The following is a 15,250-nucleotide window of genomic DNA, read 5'->3' on the forward strand; positions in this document are numbered from 1 at the left end:
CATTGATTATTATCTTGGGTCTGGAGAAGCCAGCACTTTGTCATACTCAACATGTCTCGGGACAGCTTACGTATTGGATAGAAAGTCCATCAGACATAAAAGGAAAACTATCTATCTAAACAAAAATACCATTAAAATAAAGCATTGAAAAATACAACAATCCAGATAAAAACACAATTAAATGTAAGAAAATCAAACAGCAGCATTGAAGCTCCATCAGACAATGTTCAACAAAAACCATACACTGGTAATGGCACAGAGACTACTACTACTTGTTCAAATGTTTCTTAATGTGTTGGGGCTCGCTGCTGTACCCCTTATTAATTAGTCCAAAAACCTTCAGAGCTTTTTATCCAAACACTGAAGGCAGGATACCTTTTTGCAGTAAGTGTAAATGATTAAGTCACTTGCTGGGTAAGGAGCTAAGAAAAAGTCCCCCTCCCCCTGAATTGATGAGAAGTTTGGTTTTATATTCAGACCTTTTTGAACATGCACAAAGTTCAGTGAACTTTTTCTTCCTTTTGTTCTCTCTTATCAGCAGGCACAAGGATTACAGTTCATTCACAGACAAACCAACTATGCATATGTTGGTTTAGATATATTAGGGCTGCTGATGCATGCAGCAGTTGCCTAAGTAAAGGTAAAAGGTTTTCCCCTGAAATTAAGTCTAGTTGTGTCCAACTCTGGGGGGTGGTGCTCATCTCAATTTCTAAGCAGAAGAGCTAGAGTTATCCATAGATACCTCCAAGGTCATGTGGCCAGCATGACTGCATGGCACGCCCTTACCTTCCTGTAGAAGCAGTACCTATTGCTCTACCTACACTTGCATGTTTATGAACTGCTAGGTTGGCAGAAGCTGGGGCTAACAGCAGGAACTCACCCTGCTCTCCAGATTCAAATCAGCGATTTAACCCACTGTGTCATTGGGGGTGGGGGGGGAGCTGCAACAGTTGCCTAAATAGGGCAAATTTACATCCATTTGTACACTCCTGTATCCACAGAGACTCTTCGGATGTATGAAGAAAAGACTTGTGGCAGTTGTGACCACAATCCAGTTATCAGTTCCAATCAGAGTGAACTCTCTACATCAGTGCGAATTATCTAAATTTTGACTCCTCGTTCAGCAATGGATATATGTCTAGTAGTTAGATTTTAGCCAATGCAGCCAGAAGCTGTACACCCCCTCCCCTACAAAAAACATTCCCTTAAAGCAAACTTTGAGTTTGAACTTTTAGACAAGGGAGCGCATTTTACTATGCCTTTACATACAGTGGGACTTGAGCATCCATGGCCTAGAAATGGAGATGAGCACCAACCCCCAGAGTCAGACATGACTAGACTTAACGTCAGGGAAAAACCTTTACCTTTACCTTTACTTTTACCTTTAATCTATTGTTTCAAAGGTTGTTTTTTTTTCCTAAGCTGCCTAAAGATCCCTTTACCTTGATTCTAAATCAGTGGTTCCTGACCTTTATTTGACCAGGGACCACTTTGACCAGGGAGCATTCTCCAACATTAGCTGTCGGGAGGCCTTGGGACAGCAGACCGGGAAAACCGCCCCGTCGGAAGGATGGCAAACCCTGGAAGAGGGAGGGGAGGGGAGGGGAGGGGAGCCTCCAAGGAAGAGGGAGAGGAGAGAGGAGGAAAGAGGGCGGGGAGAGAGTGGAGGAAAAGAGGGGCATAGAGGTCGGTCGGTGGGGCTGGGAGGCAGGCAGGCAGGCAGCCCCCTCCTCCTTCTCCTCCTCCTCCTGCTGGTGCTCTTTGGGCGCCGTCTTCCCGGACGGACGGAGGGCTGCTCCGGCCCCATGGCCGCGCTGCTGTGGCCGCTGGCCCTGCTCGCCTCCTTCCCCGTTTCGTCCTCCTTCTCGGGAGAGCCGTCGTCGTCGTCTTCTTCGTCGGGGGAGCGTCGCTTCCCGGCGTGGCGCGTGTCGCGGTGGGCGTCGGCGGCGCTGCGGCACGTGGCCTCGGGCCCTTGCCCCGAGCGCGGGGGGCTGCTTCCCCGGGCCCAGTGTCAGCGCCTGGCGCGCCTCTCCTCCTCCTCCGCCGCCGCCGCCTCGCAGGGCGCTGCGCCCGCCGTCTACGTCTCGGCGCCCGCTCGCCCCGGGACCAAGCTGCGCGCCCTGCTCCCCGACGGGTGGGGAGACCGCGCCTCCGCCGCCGCCGCTCCCCAGGCGCCCTCCCGCAGCCACAACGCCAGCGGAGGAGCCCTTTCTCGCCCGGCGGCCGCGGGGCAAGACGCCATCCTGGTGCTGGACCCCAGCCCCGGAGCCAGCTTCGGCCACCCGATCCTCCTCTTCTACCTGGACTTCAACGTCTCCCCGCGCCGATGCCGGAGCCGGGACAGGCTCTACCTGGGTGAGTGTATGAGGGAGGGAGGGAGGGAGGGAGGGAGGGAGGGAGGGAGGGAGGGAGGGAGGGAGGGAGGGAGGGAGGGAGAGGGCCCCCGGGTTGCCTCCCCCGGTCATAGTAGGATAGCTGGGTCCGGAAGCTCCGAGCGTTACAGAGATGCCGCATCCCTTCCTTCGGGAGCGCTGTTTGCGCAAGAGACTTAGATAATGTCAGCCAGGCTGGAGACAGAGAATATTAGAAGGATTGTAAGAGTTCTTTAATGGTGAAACCCTCACCCTAACCCCAACCCTGAACCTTACCATAAGCCTAAGCCTAACCCCTTACCCAAACCCTTACTCTAACACAAACACAAACCCTAAACCTTACCCTAACCCTAACCCTAACTATAACACCTAACCCTTACCCAAATCCTAAACCTTGTCCTAACCCTTACTCTAAGCGTCCCCTCCTTTCTATCCTTCCTTCTCTCTCTCCATTCTCACTCCGCCCCCTCGTTTCCCTTATTCACAGCCGCCTTTGCGGCATCTCCATAACGCTCGTAGCTTCCGGACCCAGCTATCATACTATCACCAAGCTCCGAGCCTTACGGAGATGCCACATCACTCCTTCAGGAGCACTGTTTGCACAAGAGAGACTTAACTAATGTAAGCCAGGCCAGAAAGAGATAATATAGAAGGAATGTAAGAGTTCTTTAATGGTGAAACCCTAACCCTTACCCTAACCCTGAACCATACCGTAAGCCTAAGCCTAACCCCTTACCCAAACCCTAACACAAACCCTAACACATACCCTAACTCTAACCCGTACCCTAACCATAATTCCTAACCCTTATCCTAATTGTAACCCAAACCCTAAACCTTGCCCTAACCCTTACCCTAAGTGTCCCCTCCTTTCTATTCTTCCTTTGCTCTTCCCACTCTCACTCCGTCTTCTCATTTCCCTTATTCACAGCCGTCTTTGCAGCATCTCCTTAACACTCGGAGCTTCCAGACCCAGCTATCATACTATCACCCCTCCCGCTCCTTTGGGGCACAGCTACACTTGAGAAGGGACACAGTTTGGCACCACTTTAACTGTGGGATTCAAAGGGTTGGAGTTTTGCAAAGTCTTCAGCCTTGCCTGTCCAAGAGGGCTCTTCCTTCACCAAACTACAGGACCCCTGGTAGCGCAATGTGTTAAACCCCTGTGCTGGCAGGACTGAAGACCGATAGGTCAGAGGTTTGAATCTGGGGAGAGTACGGATGAGCTCCCTTTGTCAGCTACAGATACCCATGCGGGGATATGAGAGAAGCCTCCCACAAGGATGGTAAAAAATCGAAACATCCAGGTGTCCCCTGGGCAACGTCCTTGCAGACGGCCAATGCTCTCACACCAGAAACAACTTGCAGTTTCTCAAGTCGCTCCTGACACACACAGACAAACCAAACTACAAATCCGTTGACTCCATTGGATTGAGTCCTGGCGGTTCAAAGTGGAGCCAGGCTGCATTCATTCTACAGTCTATGGCTTCCATATAATCCAGATTATTTTCTTTGAACTGGGTTATATGATTCTACACCAGGCATGGGCAAACTTGGGCCCTCCAGCTGTTTTGGACTTTAACTCCCACCATTCCTAACAGCCTCAGGCCCTTTCCTTTACTTCTCCTTTTCTGCTTAAGTGGCTGAGGGGAAAAAGGAAAGGGCCTGAGGCTGTTAGGAATGGTGGGAGTTCAAATTGTCCATAGATCCCTCCAAGGTCATGTGGCCAGCATGACTACATGGAGCACTGTTACCTTCCTGCCAAAGTGGTACCTATTGATCTCACATATATATTTCAAACTGCTAGGTTGGCAGAAGCTGGGATTCACAGCGGGAACTCACCCCTCTCATCAGATTCGAACTGCTGACCTTTCAGTCAGCAAGTTCAGCAGCTCAGCAGTTTAACCCACTACACCCCAGGGGCTTGTTCATAGAAGTTATCAACTGGTAATTTATATGCACCACCCGATCTTATCTCTCTCCTAATACTTTCTCTTTGCAACCTTGGCTTCTGCACTGCCTTCAACTAAGCTGCAAGCAACAAGATGCTACATCCAAGATGTCCCAAATGGTTCCCAATAACATGTCCTTCTGATGTCTCTGAGGGTAGCTTTTGCTTATTCATACCAGCTAATTGTAATCTAGTGCACAAATAACTCCATGGAGACATCAGCCAGAGAGTGGTGCCTCTGATCACATTGCAAATGTGGCAATTAAAGTGGAATCATAACACCATAGTTCTGTAGTGTGAAATGGTTTCTGGCCTGCATAGTGGTAGTTAAGGAGAAGAGAGAGGTGTGTGTGGAGATGCTTGTATTGTGCTTACTTTGAAAGGGTTGGGATAGGTCAGGCTTCAACCTTTTCTTGTAAGCCACTGAAATAGGAAAAGCTGACAAACTGATGCTCCACTGAGATCCCTTTCCATCCATTCCTATTTTCTCTTTATCTCAACTACCTCCCAAACACCCGTCAGATAAACAAACTCAGTAGGGATCCTGTTCTCATAGGATCTCTTTCCAGCAATACATTGCTCATGAAGAGATAGAAAGAGAGCTGTCCGTAAACAAGTGAGCACTCTCTCTTTGTGTATGTGTGTGTCTCAACTTGAGCCCAGCCTACAGGGCTTCTTCACTCAGACACAAGGACTGAGGATGCCCAGGGCGGTGGTGCCTTCAGGAAAACCCTTTTCCCTGTGTGAGACTTGCACCGATAGCTTCTGCAGGAGAGGAGAGGTTACTCATCACTGTGCAGGAATGGTGATTCCGCAACCAGAAAGACCAAGGTAGCATTTGCCATTGAAAGAGTGCTGGAAGAGGCCAATGCCAGGTAAAGAATGGACAGAAGTACAGTTGATGAAATCTCTGTGCCCCTCTGAGTATTGCTAATAGCTTAACACAATTATTCATGGTTTATTTATTTGCTGCATTTATATACAGCTTTTCTCACCCTCTGGGGGGACTCAAAGTGGTGTACATCAAGTAATGGCAAGATTCAGTGCCAACATATACCGTATGTACTTGGGTATAAGCCGGCCCGAAAATAAGCCGAATAATTTTACCACAAAAAACTGGGAAAACGGATTGACTTGAGTATAAGACAAGGGTGGGAAATGTAGCAGCTTCTGATAAATTTCAAAATTAAAATAGATACCAATACTATTACATTAATTGAGGAATGAGTGGCTTAAATGTTTTTGAATATTTACATAAAACTGTCATTTAAGATAAGACTGCCCAACTCTGAAAAAGGTATTCTAACCTTTTTCAGTGCAAATGTGTGTACGTATCCTTCCAATAATAATAAAGAGATAAAATAATAAATAGAATAATAGAATAAAATAATGGAAATGTAATAATAACAGCAATAATAGAGTAAAATGATAAATGTAATAATAATAATAGAGTAACATAAATGTGTCTGAGATTGGCTATCGATTGTGTGATATATTGTTGTTTTATTGTTTTAATTGTTGACAATTTATTACTGGTTTTATATGTTTTTGTATTTGTGTGGGCACCAAGATGTGCCTTTTTGTAAGCCGCCCTGAGTCCCCCCTCAGGGGTTGAGAAGGGTGGGGTAGAAGTATACGAAATAATAATAATAAATGTAATAATAATAATAACAGAGTAAAATAATAAATAACCTTGACTCGAGTATAAGCCGAGTGGGACTTTTTAAGCCTTAAAAAAGGGCTGATAAACTAGGCTTATACTCAAGTATATGCAGTATACAAAACCAAAGCATAATAACTAAAATGATAACATACAACTATAAATTAAACCATTAAAATCATATTAAGCATAAAACATAAACAGACATTTAAACAATTAAAACATAAAATTAAAAACATCTTAATATCACAATTTTTTCATGTCAGGAGCGACTTGAGAAGCTGCAAGTCGCTTCTGGTGTGAGAGAATTGGCTGTCTGCAAGGACATTACCCAGGGGACGCCCGGATGTTTTGATGTATAACTATCCTTGTGTGGGGCTTCCCTCATGTCCCTGCATGGGGAGCTGGAGCTAACAGAGGGAGCTCATCTGCACTCTCCCCAGATTCGAACTTCCAATCTTTCTGTCTTCGGTTCTTCTGGAAGAAGGGTTTAACCCATTGCGCCACCAGGGGCAATTTTTCATATAACGATTTGTATTCCTCTTTTCAGTTATTCCCACTGCAATAGAAAAACACTGCTGCTATTGGAATAATAACATTTAATGAATTAACTATTATTTATTTATTTTGTGTCAAAAACATTGCATAAATAAATAAGTTTAAAACAGATAAAATAAAGCGATCACAAGCTGCTAGATAGTTTAAGACCAAAAGTGGGTGACCACAACTGCATTGTCTGTAGCTTTGAAGAGTTCTTCCTCTGTGCATGAGGCAGGGCAAGCATAAGATGCCGAGTTGTTCGTTCTGCTCCACAATTGCACAAGGTGGAGGATTCTTTTAGGTAGTGCCATTTTGCCATGTTGATCTGCCCACTCCACTTCTGAATCTGTTCAGGGACTGTTCCGTTGCCCATTCTTGGTTTGCCCCTGGAAGAAGACCCTCACGGGGTGCCATCCAGTTGGGATTGCCTGGTTTAGCTGCCCAGAAAGATAGTCTTGCTGTTGCTGGAGGAACATACAGAGGAGTGGTGGTTCTCGTAAAACTTTTCCTTGATTTAAGTCTACTGGGAGTAGGCTGATAGCCATATAGTGGATGACTTTCACAGTGTTCAACCTTATTTCTCTCGCAATTGGCAGCAATTTCCCATCACACATCCGGGGGGGGGGGGGGGGGGGGAGGGGGGGAGGGCAATGCCAGCTAGCAGCTAGCTTATAAAGTCTATCAGCAGGTGTAGGTTTAAGACATCCTGTGATTATTCTGCATGTCTCATTCAGTGCTATATTCACCTGCTTTGTGTGGGTAAATTTATGCCAGACGGGGCAGGCATACTCAGCAGTTGAATAGGACAAGGCCAGGTCTAATGTTCTTATTCATTTCGGGTCTGCACCCTGTGCACTATTAGTAAGTTTCCGCAGAATGTTACTGCGTGCAGCTACTTTGTGCTTGGTGTTCGCACAGTGTTTCTTAAATGTTAGTGTTCGATCTAAGGTGATGCTGAGATATTTAGGATTGGAACAGTGTTCAAGCTTTTGGCTTGTAATGAATTAAGTATAATGAATTTTTTAATAAATTATATCTATATAAACATTGTTGTAAATCAGTTAATCTTACGACTTAATCAGCCAAACCTTGCAGCTGAAACAACAACCACTACCCTTTTTTTTCTGTCCCTGTTTTTAAAAGAAACATTGCATCCTACTGCTTCACTTTAAAGTACTGACAGTGACCATGGTTACAAGTTGGGGTAGAGGTTGGGGTTACAAGTTGGGGTAGAGGAAAGAGACTTATTTTGGAGTGATATACAGTAGAGAAGTAATGAACACTGAGATTGCGCTGTGTGGGGAATACCTGATTGTTGTGGCCATGATGAGCTATGCTATAACTACCTTAGATTATGTGGCTAAGTAGTATCCTCTCAGCCTGACCCTCTCCATCCTTACTTAATGACAGAAAGCAACCACTGCAAGTGAGAGGGATCGCTTTCTCTGTTAATTGAAAAGCATCTGGCTGATGTTTCCACTTCTTCCACTTCATCCTGTGAACAATCTCCAGTGTGACCATCAGAAACAGGATCCCTGTCACCGTTCTCAAACTGGAGGTCTCTTGTCTGAGAGGTCATGGAAAAAATCAGTCAGCTGCTTCCTGATCTCAATAGGAGACCAAGGCGTCTGCTGCTTGTTAAGTGGGAATCAAGAAAATTTTATGGTCACCCAATATTCCGTAATTTAATAAATAAACAAATCAAACACCAATTCATAACTCTGGATTATGTATTCCTAAGTGTCCTATTGAATTCCAGCTTTGGTTTGTATTTCTTTATTTAATTTGTTCACATGCATAACGGGCCCACAATTCTTAGCATATTTAACTGGCTTCTGTTTTTCCTCAGACACAATCAGAGTATAGCAGGAAATCATGAATGGCACTTTCTAGTGTAATCCTTTAATACTTCGCTGTCAAGGGAGGAGTGGCGGCTCTGACAAGCTGACACAAGGTCCTGAATGTTCTTTTTGGAGCTTTAAATTTAATTTTTGGACTGTTATCCTCTTTCCAATCTAGGCAGTGATTGTGCTGGATGGAGAATTCCTAGAGTAGGTGGCAGATAACTTTTCCAAATGTAACTCTCCAGGCTTTGGTTATCTTTACAATTGAGAAAACATTCATCTAGTTCAGTTACCATTGAAACACTGAGATGATTTTTGTTGTTGTTGTTTTTGTGTGTGTGTGTGGGGGGTGTACCCATGAAGCTTCTACAAGGTTTTTATTCCAAATGTGCTCATGCATTTCCTCCAGGCAGCTATGAGTGCTTGACCCCTGCCCAGAGGAACCACTGTGAGAACCAGCTGAAGCGCAGGCCGGGACGTGGCAAGGGATGGAGCCAGCGGGCATCAGGACGTGTCCGGCGGGAAGAGGCACCAGTTGGGCTCTGTGAAATCCATTTTTTGCCCACAGTGGTGGCAGCCCAGGACCCCAAACACCTGCAAAACCTGCACTGCATGAGTGCGTACCCGGACTGGTGTTCGGAGGGAGGCACATTAGCAATCATGAAGGGCAGGGGGGAGAGGAAAGCATCAGATCAACTTGATACCCATAAATTACTGAATAATAATAATAATAATAATAATAATAATAATAATTATTATTATTATTATTATTATACCCCACCTCCATCTCGGGTCTCGGGGTGGCTTACAAAGGGACATGCCCAACAAAACAAGTTAAAAGTAAGCATTGAAAAACAAGCAATATCAGAGCAGGGGGCATTTGAGTCTGAGTCTGCATGATTGGGGACTGTATGGTTATATGGCTTTATTGTTGTATCGCCAGGCATTACAAGGAAGGGAATAACAACCTCCTCAGTGCCCCGCCCCACCAATGACATGTTTGCTGTTTGTTGACTTATGGCAACTCTGGGTCGAACTGATCATTGGCAAGATTTGTTCAGAGGGTGTTTGCCCTTGCTTTCCTGAGGCTGCGATAATTTGACTTGTCCAAGGTCACCCAGTTGTTTTCCATGCCCAAGCAAGAACTCAAACTCTGGCCTTCATAGTCCAACACTAGCTCTTCCTTAGGGAGACTTACAATTGCATGCGTCCCTAACAGAATTCCTGCCCTGCTTTTCTTCTTTCCAGCATCCAGTTTCAGGACAATTCATGCTCCCACCCTGCCCCAGCTTTTTCTTTCCTTTTGCAGATCTCCATGGATTCAGCCTGTGTCCTCAGCCTCTGTCCCTGGTTAGCTCCAGTTCCACAGCTGCTTATTGTGAACTCAACAAGAATACACGGCGGTGCCATCGTCAGCAGCTCCCCATGTACAAATCATGCCGCATGTATCAGACGTGTGACCATGCAGTGCTGATTGCAGGTTTGTGGCCTATAGAATGGCTGGGTTTCTTTGTTTACATCTGGAGCTAGTGTGGGGGAATGTGGCCCGAGCCTTGAAATACAGCAAACCCAATCATAGCCCCAAACTGTGGAGTTTGCTTTCTTTTTCTGGGCACAGGTATAACAGACCTGCATGTCCTTGAAAGGCAGCATTAGTTCCAGAAGATGTAAGCTTAGCCCTTTAGAGAGGGGCAACCCCTGAAGGTGGTTCTGGGATATTCCTGTTCACTATTTGGCATTGAGCTGTGATATCCCACAGGGCTCTATATTGTCCTCCATGCTATTAAAAAAATTCATGAATGTGTTGCCCAAACATTTGAGCTTTGTTGCTACCACTGTGGTGATAACATTTCTGTTTCTCCTTTCCACCTAAGCTTTGGTTCCAAACCAGTGTTTAGAATCAATTATGGAGTGGATATAGGCAAACAAATCGAAGCCCAATTAATAGGAAATAGAGGTCTTCCTGGTTCGGCTGATCAGTAAATAGGGATACAGCTTGTGCTGGAATATGCAGGTTTGCAGTTTAGGTGTACTCCTGGACTCATCTTTGAATCTGGAGGCCCAGGTTTCTGTGAGGGCCAGAGATGCTTGTGCCAACTGCACCTGTCCCTGAAGGTGTCTGATCTCACTGTGGTGTACATGTCTTTGTTACATCCCATGTGGATTACTGTAATACACTTGACATGTGACTGCCTTTGAAGTGTGTATGGAAACTTCATTTGGTACAAAGAACAGCAACTGGAGCATTAACTGAAACTGTTACAGGGATCATGCGACACCCCCGCTCCAGGGATCATGCGACATCCCCGTTTGATCCTCAGCAGAATTAAAAGTGCTGGTTATGACCTATAAAGCTCTGTAAGCCTTGTCCAGGTTTTTTGATAGACTGGGTCTCCCCTATGAGCCTTCCCAGAACCTGTGATCAGCAGAGATCTTTCAGTCCCATTACCTTCACAGGTAAAATTTGTGAGAAAGCCACCTTTCCAGTGGCTGCTTCTAGAATTCTGCTACTCCTATCCATGCTATCGCCTTTCTTGAATTCTTCCAGCCAGGGCTATTTCCCTCTCCTTTCCCAATTACCAGGATTTCTGATATTGCTTCCTCTGTAGGTGGCTGGCAGGAGCAAGTGACCTACCCCCACCATGCCCAGAACCTCCTGCTTTTCTACCAGATGCTTCAGCGAAATGGCTTCCGTCAGGAGCACATCAAGGCCTTCTTTGCAAATGAGGGACAGGCCTCAGGTACAAGTGAAAGAACTGGGAAACACCATTGAGTTCCTGCCTATACTGCTTGAATGTCAGTACTGCTGGTCAGAAAGCAGGATTCCTCGTGGTTTCACCATCTGTTGGGTCTTTGCCATGTACTTCTCTAGAGCTAGAAAAAATTGGGAAAGTGAGACTATGGCTTCCAGGTTTTCCCAGCCAGGGAGTACTGGCAGTTCTAGTCCAAAAACTAAGCTTCCCAAAACTTTTGTCCTACTCTTCTCTATTATTGATCACCTCTATGGCCCCAACATTCCCCAGAAGCTCTTGCTCCCACTGCTTCCTGAGTGACACAGACAGAGTGGCTTTCTTGCAGCATGAGAGCCTGGTCCATTTTTCCATTTTTCCTAATGGATGCCTCCTTCCTTAAAGGGCAGGATGGTGATGGGTGGTTCTTGAATATGGTTAGAAAAGGTATGTAAATGTTATTGGAGATCAGAGGTGAAGGAAGGCCTTGGTTGACGTTTCCCTCTTCTTTCCTGGCCAGTGGCTGTGGAGATGGGTGAAGTGCATCCCGCCACAGAGAAGCTGGCCATCCGCTCCCACCTCGCCTTGCTCTGCAGGAGTCTCCATTGTGCCGACTCACTGGTGCTCTACCTCAACAGCCCAGCAGCAAGTGATGGCACGATGCTTTTGTGGGATTCCAACCGTAATGGCATTGTGAGTACGGTTGGGGTGAAAAATGTGGGGAGGCTGCTTGTTTGGCGCCTGGGCTGTCTGTCTGAATATTCTCACCTGGTACTAGTCTTTGCACCCTTCATTCTCATTACAAAGAAATCAGTCAGTTCAATCGCTGCAGTCCAAAGGAGTCTTCCACTTTACGGGAGATAACTGTCTTACAGAGAAGTTGCACAGACAACTGCCCCCTTCTCTGTTTCTACTGATCTTTCACCTTTTGGTGAAGGACAGGGTTGTCTTTGTGTCACACCGGCATACTGCGCTCAGGTATGGTAGAAAATGTTCTCCTACCAAGTTGGACAGCCATAGCTGCACACCATAAGAGAAATTCAGCCATCATGGAAAGTACAAAGATGCTTATTCAGAAGCAAGGCAGCAATATCTCTTCTAGAGGCTTCTCTGCCCATTTTAAGTTTGTATTTGGTGGCAAGGGCTTCATTGACTGAAAGTGGAAAGTGAAGGGATCCACTCTTTCTGGGAAAGGGATGTAGAATTGGCAAGGAGGGGGGGTCATCCCACCTGTCCCAGCATGTCCTGGACAGACCATCATGGAAGGCAGAGAGATGTTGACAGAACTGCAGGTGGGGACTCAGCCCTCTCCTCTCATCTGTTCCCTTCAAAGGCTTGTCCAGCTCTTTCATGTGTGCCTGCAGGGAGAAAGCAAGGCCAGCTAAGCAGTGGGTGCTGGCCCTGGCCTGCTCTTTCCTATTTAATCTGCTCCTTTTAACTCCCAGGCAGTGGAATTCCCTTGATCTCTGAACTGTAGAGTTGTGGGGTGGGGGGCTGCAACAAAAGGGCAGGTGCTGATGAGCTGTTCTTTCCACTTCTCTACTAACAGGCTGATCCGAAGGAGAGGTACCCCATCACAGAGCTCTTAGCTGACCTGGAGAACTGCAATGCCCGTAGGGTCCTCCTCTTTCTTGACCAGAGCTATCCAGGGCCATTGGCAAAGAAGCTACGGGCATCACGACGCCATCCCAATGTGGTGCTAGTCCGCAGCAATGGAGCTACCACTGGTGGTTCAGCTTTTGCTGAATTCTGGGCAGGGCTGCAGCCTGACCAGTGTCTGCTCCAGCATATCTTGCCGGTAAGTGACACAAAAAGCACAGCCATATACATGAGAGGCCATGGCTGCAATTCTGTATCATCTACTTATATATAAGTTTAGCTATGTAGCTAAGTAGTATCTCCCAGCTCAACCACCCTAACCCTACTTATCAGGCATCTGCCCCTGCAAGTGACAGGGGTCTTTTCCTCTGTCGTTTGGGAAGCCACCATGGAGTCCGGGGTCATTTTGCACTGAAGAAATATAGCATTGTGGTTCCACTTTAATACCCGTGAGATTCCAGCCTTTCTCCTTTTTGAGAAAAAGGAGAAAGAACCACCGAGCAGTAGGTCAAAACGAAGCCATTTCTCCTTTCTTGCAGGTGGGCCCCTGGTCTGCAGTCTTGGCCTCTGGTGTCCCAGCCCAGCTACTCAATGTCACATTAGCAGGAGCACCTTGCCATTCTGTGCCACCCCTGGGCGAGGAGGAGCGCCAGCGCCGCTACCAAGGATGTCAAAACCTTCCTACAATGCTGTGGTATCAGAGTAGGCACCAGCAGCTGCCACAGGAGGATGAATGAGCCGCCTGATGGGTTATGGATCTGGGTTTATCCTCAAGATCCCAGCCAGACATGCTGTAGCTTTTTCCTTTGCCCACAAAGATGTTTACCTTTTGGGACGGAGTGGAATTACTTTGAAGGCTGTCCAAGGAGTTGGCATAGAATGGCTGGGGAACATGGGATAGGTCGAGGCATTCCTAGTAAGCTGCTGTGCTGGACTCTCAAAGACCATTTTAAGTAGCTAAGGCCAAAATGAGAATCCAAGGTTAGCAAACCTTGATTTTACATTATTATCAAGAATATATAAATATAGGGTTGAGCATCCCTTATCTGAAATGTTTGGGACCAGAAAGGTTCTGTAATTCAGGTTTTGGAATATTTTCATATGCATAATGAGATATCTTAGAAACGAGATACAAGTCTCAACACAAAATTAATTTATGTTTCATATATACCTTATATGCATAGCTTGAAGTTAATTTTATGCATAATATTTGTAATACATTTGTGTATGAAACGTGCATTAAACCACCAGAAAGTAAGGGTCTCACTATCTCAGCCACCCAAGTGGAAAGTTTTGATTTCAGAGTATTCCAGATAAAGGATACTCAGCCTATATACACAAACACATGGATATAGCAGAAATATTGGGAGTCATAGATCACGGGTCCAGCACCAGCCATTAATGGGAATATGGCCACCAGTGGAGTACTGGTAAATGCTGACATGCAGGAGCTCATAGTGATAATGGGCTCTATAGCTGAGAGAGCCAAGAAATGTTGAAAGCTGTATTAAGCCATATCAGCAAACCAGGTCCAGTAGTCTTCATCTTGACTATTCATGGCAAAGCCATTCTAGATTTATTTCCTGGACCACAGGAATAGGTCACCAAATACACTGTTTTGGTAAAAAAAATAAAAATCTCCACCCTACCTACACCCAACTCTTGTTAAAATTTTAATTAAGTTCAGAGGAACAGGGGATTGATGACAGATGTCATTCCTGAAAGTCAAAAAGTGATGGTGCTTTGCCCCTGTGTATCCTGTACCCACTATACCACTGGTAGCCATCAACAGAGCAGTGGGAGCAATAGATGCTAGGACAATAGAATAGATCATCATGGAAGTGTGGCACGTCCAAATGGGTACTATACTGCAATCTACCTTCTAGGTGGCAATTTGCCCCACTTCCACTAGTGAGTAAGACAGGGTTATGTCTCTCTCACACATGTATCCAGTTCCATCTCTGTGGATGTAAATCTCAAAGCTCCCTCTGCTGAGAGAAGGCAGGGGAGACATGGTGTAAATCAATAAAGGACAACAAGGCTTACTCCTTCTGTTAATGTTTACTTATCATTGGATTTGTTTGAGAAGCAGTGCTGGCCAATACACTTTTGTTTCATGAGGCAAGTGACCAGATGTACAGTAGTTTTTATTTCAAAGCTGATCATAGTGGTAATTGAATTTTAATACAAAGCTGTCAGCAGCACAATGCCCACTACTACATCTGGCAGAGGCACACCAACCTAGGTGTAGCATAGTTCTCAGCACCTCACTGCTACAGCCTGCCCCTAAGTTGCTTTGGGGAAATGTGCCTCCTGGTAGAGCTAGCTCTGGTAAGAAGAAATAAAACAGATGGGGGCCCTGACTACTAAAACTGCAGAAAATATTGTCCAGTTAGAGGCAGGAGGAAAACTGGTTTCTCGTTTCTTGTTGTGGAGGGATGCACAGTTTGATAATTCCAACACAGTTCTTAATGCCCTTCTGGTCTAAAGTCTTCCATTCTTACCTTTCAGGGTAAACGACTTGACCCTTAACCCACAACTTCCATGCCATTTTTCTG

The 15,250-nt window shown here is 45.9% G+C and overlaps 1 protein-coding gene across 1 annotated transcript; it reads left to right on the top strand.

Moving 5' to 3' along the window:
* The first annotated feature begins 1,729 nt into the window (after positions 1-1,729).
* On the top strand, positions 1,730-14,737 carry LOC132773718 (uncharacterized). Its single transcript, XM_060773155.2, has 7 exons — positions 1,730-2,355; positions 8,774-8,980; positions 9,674-9,844; positions 10,974-11,105; positions 11,614-11,786; positions 12,643-12,891; positions 13,232-14,737. Exons 1-7 carry the CDS (start codon positions 1,806-1,808, stop codon positions 13,427-13,429), a joined length of 1,680 nt encoding a protein of 559 aa, XP_060629138.2. The 5' UTR covers positions 1,730-1,805; the 3' UTR covers positions 13,430-14,737.
* The last annotated feature ends 513 nt before the right edge of the window (positions 14,738-15,250 follow it).

Source organism: Anolis sagrei, chromosome 1 (assembly GCF_037176765.1).
Source record: "Anolis sagrei isolate rAnoSag1 chromosome 1, rAnoSag1.mat, whole genome shotgun sequence".
Lineage (NCBI taxonomy): Eukaryota > Metazoa > Chordata > Lepidosauria > Squamata > Dactyloidae > Anolis > Anolis sagrei.

Excerpts from the sequence above, each read along its gene's own strand:
- LOC132773718 (XM_060773155.2), top strand. The coding sequence starts at position 1,806 with ATGGCCGCGCTGCTGTGGCCGCTGGCCCTGCTCGCCTCCTTCCCCGTT. Across the intron at positions 8,981-9,673 it reads GCAAAACCTGCACTGCATGA|ATCTCCATGGATTCAGCCTG; the intron begins GTGCGTACCCGG and ends TTCCTTTTGCAG. Across the intron at positions 11,106-11,613 it reads AAATGAGGGACAGGCCTCAG|TGGCTGTGGAGATGGGTGAA; the intron begins GTACAAGTGAAA and ends TTTCCTGGCCAG.